Source organism: Cynocephalus volans, chromosome 1 (assembly GCF_027409185.1).
Source record: "Cynocephalus volans isolate mCynVol1 chromosome 1, mCynVol1.pri, whole genome shotgun sequence".
Lineage (NCBI taxonomy): Eukaryota > Metazoa > Chordata > Mammalia > Dermoptera > Cynocephalidae > Cynocephalus > Cynocephalus volans.
The window spans coordinates 131,164,688-131,175,617 of record NC_084460.1 but is presented as its reverse complement, the minus strand read 5'-3'; the positions used below and the strand labels follow the sequence as shown (position 1 = coordinate 131,175,617).

At 41.2% G+C, this 10,930-nt stretch overlaps 1 protein-coding gene across 6 annotated transcripts in view; it reads left to right on the top strand.

The window, feature by feature from the left end:
- The first annotated feature begins 5,472 nt into the window (after positions 1 to 5,472).
- The window catches only part of SIDT1 (SID1 transmembrane family member 1), a 100,857-nt gene continuing 95,399 nt past the window's right edge, over positions 5,473 to 10,930 (top strand). For 5 of the 6 annotated variants that reach the window (XM_063078875.1, XM_063078868.1, XM_063078844.1 and 2 more), the window contains exon 1: positions 5,476 to 5,697. In XM_063078875.1, coding sequence (XP_062934945.1) covers positions 5,476 to 5,697 — 222 coding nt within the window. Of the gene's footprint in view, positions 5,698 to 10,930 lie in introns of all 6 variants that reach the window. The other variant, XM_063078885.1, reaches the window with a different exon arrangement.

Sequence of the window (10,930 nt, the reverse complement as noted above, 5' to 3'; positions counted from 1 at the left end):
AGAGTTAAAAGACAACCAACAGAGTGGGAGAAAATATTTGCAAAATATACATCTGACAAAGGATTAATATCCAGAATATACAAGGAACTCAAACAACTTTACAAGAAGAAAACAAGCAACCCAATTAAAAAATGGGCAAAAGAGCTAAGTAGTCATTTCTCTAAGGAAGATATACAGATGGCCAACAGACATATGAAAAAATGCTCAACATCACTCCGCATCCGGGAAATGCAAATCAAAACCACATTGAGATACCATCTAACCCCAGTTAGGATGGCTAAAATCCAAAAGACTATGAACGATAAATGCTGGCGAGGCTGTGGAGAAAAAGGAACTCTCATACATTGTTGGTGGGACTGCAAAATGGTGCAGCCTCTATGGAAAATGGTATGGAGGTTCCTCAAACAATTGCAGATAGATCTACCATACGACCCAGCTATCCCACTGTTGGGAATATACCCAGAGGAATGGAAATCATCAAGTCGAAGGTATACCTGTTTCCCAATGTTTATCGCAGCACTCTTTACAATAGCGAAGAGTTGGAACCAGCCCAAATGTCCATCATCAGATGAGTGGATATGGAAAATATGGTACATCTACACAATGGAATACTACTCAGCTATAAAAACGAATGAAATACTGCCATTTGCAACAACATGGATGGACCTCGAGAGAATTATATTAAGTGAAACAAGTCAGGCACAGAAAGAGAAATACCACATGTTCTCACTTATTGGTGGGAGCTAAAAATTAATATATAAATTCACACACACACACACAAAACTGGGGGGGGAGAAGATATAACAACCACAATTACTTGAAGTTGATACGACAAGCAAACAGAAAGGACATTGTTTGGGGGGAGGGGGGAGGGAGAAGGGAGGGAGGTTTTGGTGATGGGGAGCAATAATCAGCCACAATGTATATCGACAAAATAAAATGTAAAAAAAAAAAAAAAAAAAAAGCAATGGGCAAAGGACCTGAATAGGCATTTCTCAAATGAAGATATACACATGGGCAACAGACACATAAGGGAAATGCAAATCAAAACCACATTGAGATATCATCTCACCCCAGTTAGACTAGCTATTATCAAAATGACAGAGAATAATAAATGCTGGAGAGGATGTGGAGAAAGGGTAACCCTCCTACACTGTTGATGGGACTGCAAATTGGTGCAGCCATTATGGAAAACAGTATGGAGATTCCTCAAACTGTAGGTAGAACTGCCATATGATCCAGAAATCCCATTGCTGGGTATATACCCAAGGAAAGGAAATCATCATGTTGGAGGGATATTTGCACTCCCACATTTATTGCAGCTCTGTTTGCAATAGCCAAGAGTTGGAACCAACCTAAATGCCCATCGTTGGACAAGTGGATAAGCAAAATGTGCTATATATACACAATGGAATACTACTCAGCCATAAAAAAGAATGAAATTCTGCCATTCACATCAATGCGGTTGAACTTGGAGAAAATTATGTGAAGTGGAATAAGCCAGGCACAGAAAGAGAATTACTGCAGGTCTTCACTCATAAGTGGGAGCTAAAAAAAAATAAACAAATAAAAAAAGAAAGAAAGAAAGCTAAAATAAACCCAGTAATGCATTGAACTTTCAAAAGCAGAGAACAGAACTGAGGTTACCAGAGGTGGGAAAGAGGAGGAGAAGGGGGGTAAGGGAGGAAGTAGTAAATCACCATGAAAAACTATTACATTGTATAATGTTGAATATACTAATTATCCTGATTTGAGCATCATGTATTGCACACAGGTATTGATATTCAACCGTGTACCCCACAGATATGTACAATTAACTATGTTTCAATAAAAAATAAATAAAGCACTGATTCATTCAAGAAAAAAAAAGGAATGGAGTACTGATACATGGTACAACATGGATGTACCTTGAAAATATTATGTTAAGTAAAAAAAGCCAGTCACAAAAGACCGCATATTGTATGATTTCATTTCTATGGAATGTCCAGAATAGTCAAATTCATAGAGACATAAAGTAGATTGTTTGCTTGGGGCTGAAATGGTTGGGGAGAAATGGAGAGTAACTGTTAACAGGTATGGGATTTCTTTTGGGGATGACAAAAATGTTCTAAAAATGATTGTGGTGATGGTTGCATAATTCTGTGAATATACAAAGAACCATTGAAAGTGAAAAGCCATTTTAAAGAAGTGAATTATATGATATACATACAAATTATATATCAAGGAATCTGTTATTTAAAAAAGAGAGAGAGAAAAAGAAAAAGACAACCTCTCGGGATAAAATTCTAAATCAAAGGATAGTCTTATTTGGTTTTACTGGTGACCTGCAGCAAAGTTTGTCTGAATGAATTCTAGTTGAGTGAAAACCGCATGGGTCAATGAAACAAGCTCAAAATAAGGGCTTATAGGGCCTATACCTGTGTTCTACTCCATGACAGCACTTCTTAGAAGTACAACACAAAACAGAAGCAAAAAAAGCGAGCAAAAAGAGATGAAAAGAAATGGACTGATTCCACCAATGATGCCAAACAAATGGAAACCGATAATAAAATCTGGGTACCAAAAGGAGACTAGAAAGCCACAGAACTCAAAAGCAAAAAGAGCAGATTTCAGGCCCCATACTGACCTAACATGTCAGTGCATGCTCAACAAACTGTGTGTAGCAAGGCACAAGGGACCTAGGTGGGCACCACACCCAGTAGAGAACTGGAGTCCATGGTGACAGGCAGTGCAGACAGTATCTCTGTGGAAGCTTCAGGAAAACTAAGGAAATAAATGAAGATCATACATATGAAAACAAACAGAAGCTATTTATTCAGAGCTTACTATAGCAAGGGAGCTAGCCACCATCACTGTGTTTGCAGGAGGGGGGTGAGAAAGCTTTACAGTGGAAAAAAAGGGGAAATTTTCAGGTATGCTCTGATTAGATCTTGGCGTGGAGAAGCTGAAGGCAGGCTAACTAGAAGTGGAGCATTTTATCAGTTGGGAAGCATATTTGGCTTCCTCTAATCGCTCTTGAATTGGAAGCAGGGGCAAAAACTGGAAAAGCTAACTCATTGGCCAAGTCCTAACTGTTCTGGATCATTTGCTGCAGAGGTTATGGTTTGGTTTCCTGAGCTGATTGCTGCAGAACTTGTGGGTCATAGTTGTATCGCCATATGGTCTGGCCATTGCCCGTTTGTATGTTGTTTCTCATAGTGGAATCTTGGCATTGTAGATACTAAAAAACACCTGCCTGGGGGACGATATTTCATTTTTTAGCTACTAAGCTAGCAGTTATGCAAAAGCAATATTTGTTCATACAATACTATAAACTTTTTATGTACTTTCAAATGCATACTTCTCCCTTTTATCCTTACAACAACATTGTGATCCTGAGAGGTTAATTTCCTAAAGTCACTAAATGGATTTGGGTTGCAATCAGGATTAGATCATAATACAGAGTTGTTTGTAATATATAGCTTAAATCGTCTGGTATAGACATCACCTGTAATGGTTTAAACTAAATATTTTGGGTTTCATACCATGATAAAGGATCTGCCCCAATTGCTTCTAATTTCATAGCTTAAATTTAGGATAAAATTTTGAAAGAAGAGTTATAGCTCCCTTCAAATACCTACAAGGCTGTCATGTGGAAGAAGGATTAGGTTTATTCCTATGACTCTAGAGAGTAGAACTAGTGCAAGTAAGTGGAAGAGAGGGAGATTTCAATGAAGAATGTGAAATATCTTTCTAATCATGAGACACTTGCCCCCAAAAGAAAGTGAAAGAGCCAGTTTCTCACCTCTTATAGTATTTAAGTAGGACTCCATGATCCTACTCTCCACAGAGTGCTTGAACTGACCATGCCGGCTAAACTTGAAAGCCTTCATAAATTTTAAGTTTATGAAATCTTGTTAAAGTTTGAAAAGAAGCATAAACATTTTCAGTACAGCAGTTTAAAGTCATTTATATTCTACATGAAACTATTATGTTATGTTTCTTAAAAACGGTGAGCTCTGTTTTAAATTTTAACCCTAGACTCTTCTTTAAATCAGCATTTTGCCCATATGCCCAAATGTTTTCAGGAACATTTTTTCTAAGTGAAAATTGTCCTAATGACAAACTTTCATTAGCATTGTTTTCTGATTGCACAGTTATAAAATTTTATACCGATGTATTGCATTCATTTTTGATGTTTTAATAAATTGTAATAATTCAATGAGGTAAAAAAAATTTTTTAAATCCTACCTTCTTTTAAATGGTAAATAGTAGGATTTTAATCTGTAATATTAAATCTTTGAATAAGATCTTTTTCTTCTTTGTGGCTTCTTTTTTAATATTCCTTCAGGTTGAACGCAATTATATTCTTTTCTAGCTTACAAATAACTTGAAACAAATAAATCAATGAGTCCTCTTGGACACCTAAATCTTTGTTTAATGTTCTCCGAGGACTTCCGATGGATCCTCTTCTCACCCACTCCTTACCTGCCTCTTTAACTATTTAAATCCAATCCCCTAATTTGTACTAGAAGGGTATTTTCTTTTTATGATGGGCTGTGGTTTCTGTCTTTTTAGAAACACTTTAGAATCCCAGGGATTCTCCTAGAATCTGAAAGAAGTCATTGCAGAAGTAAAGTAGGCAAGAGGCTGGGGTGGAAAGAAATGCATTCTGCATATATGTAGTTACTGAGTCGTCTTTGACAACTTCCGGGACCAGACTTCAGGTGGTGCTGGAAATTGTCCTCTTCACCATATCTATTTTTTTATGACTGTACATATTTACATTCATACACATATGGCCCGGGAGAGAGAACGTGATGACGTGAAGCTCTTCTTGGAGAATATGAGGTAATAAGGACGTAAAACAGGTGTCTGAGAAGGGGTTCTTTTAGAAAAGGGAGAGTAGAGAACAACCGATGTTCAGACGGGCAAGAGTTCTCTGCAGGTAGCAGCCTGGAAAAGCAAACTCGTGCACCCTCTTGGGGAACAGGCTCTTTTGCTTTCTATTTCTTCGCCTGCGGTCAGGAAGCACATTTACTTGAAACGGACTGAATTTCCTCCTCGATAGCTGGTCAGGTTAATTCTTCGAGACTAGTGCATATTTCTTTTTAATATTTCCAATGCTTTTATTGTTAAGGTTCAGAAAGAAGAAGAGATCGGCCGAAATTCTGGCTGGGCACATGGGGGATTCTCGGTGATGAGAAAGGTGGGACTTAGAAGCTGGAGAAGAAAGCAGCAACTGCCAGCCCCCACATCTCCCGTCCCCCCTACTTTCTACCCGTGACCTCCCTAGGAGACCCCAGGCAGCAGCATCAATATTTGATCGGCCCTTCGCCAGCGCGCTACCAGCACACGCCGGCGGGGCTTACCAGGCATCGCCGCGCTGCGAGAAAGCCGGCGCCCGGCCCTGCACCAGGCTCTGGAAGGACCAGCTCCTGCACTCGCCCCCTCCCCAGCGTGGCTCTGCTTCGCGGCCGGGGCGCGGCGCCCACCATGCACGGCTGCCCGCGGCTTGCGTTGCTCTGCGCGCTGCCCTGGCTCCTGCGGGCGGCGGCGCCCGGGCACCCCTCAAAGCCCCCGACTCAGACTCCCGCGCCGCGCCGCGAGCCCAGCGACCCTGCCAGGGGCGCCGATTTCGATCACGTCTACAGCGGGGTGGTGAGCCCGAGCACCGAGAACATCTACTCCTTCAACTACACCAGCCAGCCCGGCCAGGTAAGACCCTAGCTCCCCTCGCTCCATTCCTAGAACTTGCCGGATTTCGGAGCCCCATCCCTGCTTTGGGTGCCACTGGGAATCGATCTCGGGAGACCTGAAGGACGGGAGGGACCCTCATTGCCTCTTCCTTCCGAAGCAATCGCTGTCCTGCTGGAGCTGTCGCAATCAGCCTCAGGGACAACTCCGCTGTACCTCGCGCCTCCGCCGGCCTGTCGCTGGCATTTCTGGGCTTTGCAGAGGCGCTAGTTCCCCGCACCGTCTGCGGGTCCAGACTCCCTGCTTGGGCTTTTTTCTGCAAAAGTCACGATTTCTAGGGCTGCAAGGGGCAGGGGGAGGGGGAGAGGACCACTCCTCTGTTTCTAATCCCGTGCGGTGAAGGAACCTTATTTCATTTGGACCATTCAGCCAGACCTTTCTATTTCATAGCGCATGGGGAGGGAGAGCTGCTCAAAATCTAAAATGGAAATCATGTGAGGAATGGACGGAAGCTACAGAACCTCTGAGTATTCAGTAGTCATTTCCTGCGTTTCTGTATCGTTGTCACACATGTGCTTCAGAGAAGCCAGTAGACTCGATCAAAGACATTGGAACTGCAGCCATCAGCTGATCTATGGAGATTTTGATTTTAAATAAGGGTAAATAATTATGTGAAAGTTTTAGACCTATTTCTGACAAGAATTGAGGTGAGACAAGGGGGGGACTATTCAGTAACTATCCGTTTGACATATAAACTCTGATTATATAATGCAAGCAAACGCATATACAGCAGTTCGCTTTTTTCCTCTAATATGGTACTCTCTGGAGCACAAAAAAGAAAAAGGGGGGGGGGAACGCCCCAGTGTACCTGCCTGTGGATCTTTTTCAATATGAATGTGCTTATGTATCCCTTACCATGCCTGTATTCCCTACTTCCTCGGGAAATTCCAACCAGACGATTGGGATACCACATATGCCTCCCTCTGATTCTCACTCAGGATCAGAACTGGAAAACCTCATAGCTTCATATAGTGAGATAGGTGTGTACTGAGTGGGAGGGACCAATGTGCCTGTCATTACTCCCAGATATCTTCCAGCTGTGTGCCCTGAGAAAGTGCCCAGAGTGCCCCATCTCCAGTCTGGCACCAAATCCTATGGTGCTGTCACCATGGCAGCACAGCTCTCACCCTGCCCCTTCCTCAGGTAACCTTCAGATGCATGTCCTTTATTGAGCAGAGTGGCTGTGTGGAGAGCCATTCCATTGTAGACAAGTGGGAGGGGGCAGTTTTTGTTTCTCAAACCCCACATCACCTACCTCTTCCTCTCCGATGTGGGGTACTCACTAGCTGACTGACATATTACACACAAGATGTGTTCCTAGCCCTGTGATTGGCTGGAAACAGATATAAGTCTGAAAAACCCCATGATCTCTGGGGTGTAGTGTCAAGTTCCCCCTAAATCATTGGTAAGGAAACTAAAATGACATGTGTAAAGTAAACCCTGACGTCAGGCTTTGGTATTTCTTTCAGTTCTGCTTAGAAATAGACTGCTTTTGAAATGTTGCCCGTGCCTTTTGCCTCTTAGTATTGTGTGAGTCCCTCCACTAGAGCACAGGTTACACTGTTTGCAGCTCAGATTGCCCACTTGACTTTCCTAGTAAACCTGGAGATATTGAGGGCAGGGGCACAGTCACATTCATCTCTGTATCCCAACACCTAGCACAGTGCATGGCATATAAAAGGTTTATAAATGTTTTTGCAAAAATGAATAAATAAGTGAAGAAAAAGGTTAAAGAATCTTTAGGTAAAGTTAAGTAAAATGAAATACATACTGTTTTCAATTTATGTGGGGTAATTTCAGATAAAAACAATTTGTTTCATAAAACAAATTTTGTTTTCCAGAAAAACAAAAATTTTAAAAATTATTCTATTATGCCTTCTCTACTGTGCCGATTGTGCCTGTGTGTATGTCAAAATGTCCTTCATTTTATGAAACAATGGTGATAATTAGATTTTAAATCTTTGCATAATACAACAAAAAGTTGACGAGCCCAAGCAGTCCCTAGAATTTTCACTAAAATGTTAGTAATCTGAGAAATAAAAAGTTGGGAACCATGGGACTGGCAAATAACACGTATTTTAATTATTTGGATGCCAGCCTGCATCTATAGAAGCCAGACGTCCTCAAATCTTACAGCTTTCTGGAACCGATCTTTAATACGTACATAAGATAGTGGAACTCTCAACCTACTTACTATGGGAAATTGCCCTCCACTCCCTCCAGCCAATATCCCTGTTGGTTTTTCCGGAGATGGCATTTTCCTGATCTGTCTGTGCAAACCATTACTCACAGTTTCTATCGATGGCTTTCTCTCTTCTTGGTCCTTTTTGCTCTAGTTGGATACCAGCAGCCCCTCCTTCCAATACCATGAACACAAGGCTGTTGAATCTAGCAGAATTTTCCTGATGGTTTGGAATAACATAAGGGAATTACAACATAGCACAGGATATGTGATAGATTAAATCAGAAATCTAGGCAACACTATTCTGACAATTTACCAGCTATCCCCCCAGAAGCAGGACTGGGGAGGATTTCAAGGTAGTAGCCTCTCTTTCAGGCCCTGGTTTGTCACCATCTTCTTGGTCATATCCTCACTCCCACCCCCAAATGCTGGCCTCTACCCTCTAAACTTTTGTTACTCTCCCATGTTGAGCAACTTATGCCTCCATTGCCAACCCCAAACTCACTAAGTAGCTCTGCTAAATAAAGGTCTATGATCTCAGATCTATGATCTCCAAAGCAGAAGCTTGGACATGACTGTTTTTCCTCTAACCTGAACAAAGTCTTGGTCAGGCAAGGCTCCCTCCCATACAGGGCCATTTCTGTCACCCCTCTTGAGTGCAACAAAGAATTTGGGTTGGGGGGAAAAAGTCTAGTTTTTTGAGCTCACATCTTTTTTTCCTTTCTTTTCAAGCCATTGTTGCTTGCCATTGTTTTCCTTTTGCCTTGGAGGAGAAAGTCTATGCTAAGTTTAGGCTTTGGTGAATGGAGGAAGCCCTTGTGGGAGTCATTGCTCCTAATCTTTCCCGAGAGCCACTGCATCTCCCATCCCAAACACTGTCCCAGAGAACTGTGTATCCCAAGCTCACTCGTGTCTTGCTAGTTTGCTACACTCAGCACCACGAAAAGTCTCATATGCCTCCCAGGCATAGAGTAATATAAATATGAAGTTTCCATTAAAAAAAAAATCACTGAAATAATGGCATGCCTGGTTTAAAGAAGAATAATGAAAATAATGATCAAAGGTACAGGTTAGACAAGATCATGGTTCAGTTCATTTCTCCGGAGAGGAATTACCTGGAGACTCCCTTTGAGGGGAGTTGGCCACACTGTGCAAACAGGGTGTTCTATAACCACAGGGCTCAGCTAAACTAGAAGGAAATCACCTTGTTGGGAAAGTAGCCAGAGACATGTTTGACTGGGACAGAGGGCACAAACACAGGTTTACCAGGAAATGAGAATACCCTTGTAGGGACAGGTGGCAGCAATAATCAGATGTTTCTATTTGAGCTAGATGACAATAAGAACCCATTAAATAAAAATCTAACCACTGTGCAACAGGCTGTCTTCTCTGAGGGTTTCAGTAACAGAATTCATTGCTTGCCATAGATTTTTTAATTTGAAATGTTTCCCCCAAAATATTTCTCTTATGTTGTTTATTAAACTGAGATATTTATCTTTTAATAACATATACTACAGTTTTCTATGCCCAAGGAACAATCCTTGGCCTTATTAATATCAACCAGTAATTTTATATCTAGAACCGGTTATCAGTCTCTTGGATCTAGATTCAAAAAGCCTACCCAGTCCTCATGAGCAATGAAATACATATCTGGACACTCCAGTGGTAACTTCTCGTGATATACATTACTAGCTCCATAGAAGAACTAAAAACTTTGATGTGATAGCCTCAGTTCTCCCATCTTGCATAGGGAATGCTTGCTTTTTGTGTACTGAGGCCAAGAATATCCCCTGCTGTCCTCCCACGGCCTCTTACTGAACTGGACTAGCACTCGTCAAAGGAAAGAATCATCTCATTAGCACAATATCTGGATGATTGGTCATTGTCTCAGTCCATTTTGGTTGCTATAACAGAACACCATAAGCAGATCCAATGTCTGGTGAGGACCTACTTTCTGGCTTGTACCTTCCCACTGTGCCCTCATATGGCCAAGAGAGCAGAGAGAGTGGCAAGATCTCTCAAGTTTCTTTTTATAAGGGCACCAGTCTGACCATGAAGGCTCCACCCTCAATCTAACCACCTCCCAAAGGCCCCATTTCCAAATACCATCATACTGGGGATTAGGTTTCAACGTATGAATTTGGGGGAACACGTTCAGTCCATAGCAGTCACCTCCCACATTTTTTCTGTGGCTCTGAAAAGAGGACCTCAGTTTGTCATAGGGTGTTTAGAGGTTGACATTACTCCAGTTATGGGTCTGATATTATGGAAGACCTGCCTTCTGCCTGCTCAGACCTGATCATCCTGTGCTAAATTGTATAATGGATCCTGTAAGTCTGCTGTCCAGTGTGGTAACCACTGTCCACATGTGGCTATCGAGGACTTGACATGTGACTATTCTGGATTGAGATGTACTGTGTTAAGTGTAGAATACACACCAGATTTTGAGGAACTTACTAAAAAAATAAAGTAAAATGTGTCATTAATATTTTTATTATGTGTTTAAATGATAATATTTTCAGATACACTAGATTAAATAAATGATATTCATAAAATTTACTTCACCTGTTTCTTTTTACTTTTTTAATGTAGCTACTAGAAAATTTTAAAACACATATATAGCTCACATTTTATTTTTATTGGACAGCACTGCTCCAAGTATGAAACTTTAAAGAAGTCATATGTCCACACATAGCTTTGTTAGAGGAAATGAGGCTTGAAAAGGTCATAATAGATAAGTAGAATTTCTATAGGCAAAAAAAAAGGGAAAATGCATTTCAGATATAGAAAGATATGTCTGATTTCTTTTTTGGCAAGACTACGTCAGAGGTGGTTCCCCAGGAGATACGTTATGTCTGGCTGTCTCCTTTTTTGATGATTAGGCACCATTGATCATCATTGACGAGTTTCATGAACTCATTCGGAGCAGTAAGATGATGATATTTTAATTCTATCATTTATTTTTCATTTTATGATCTGGAATACTTCTGTAATGAGAAATGTCTCACCAGC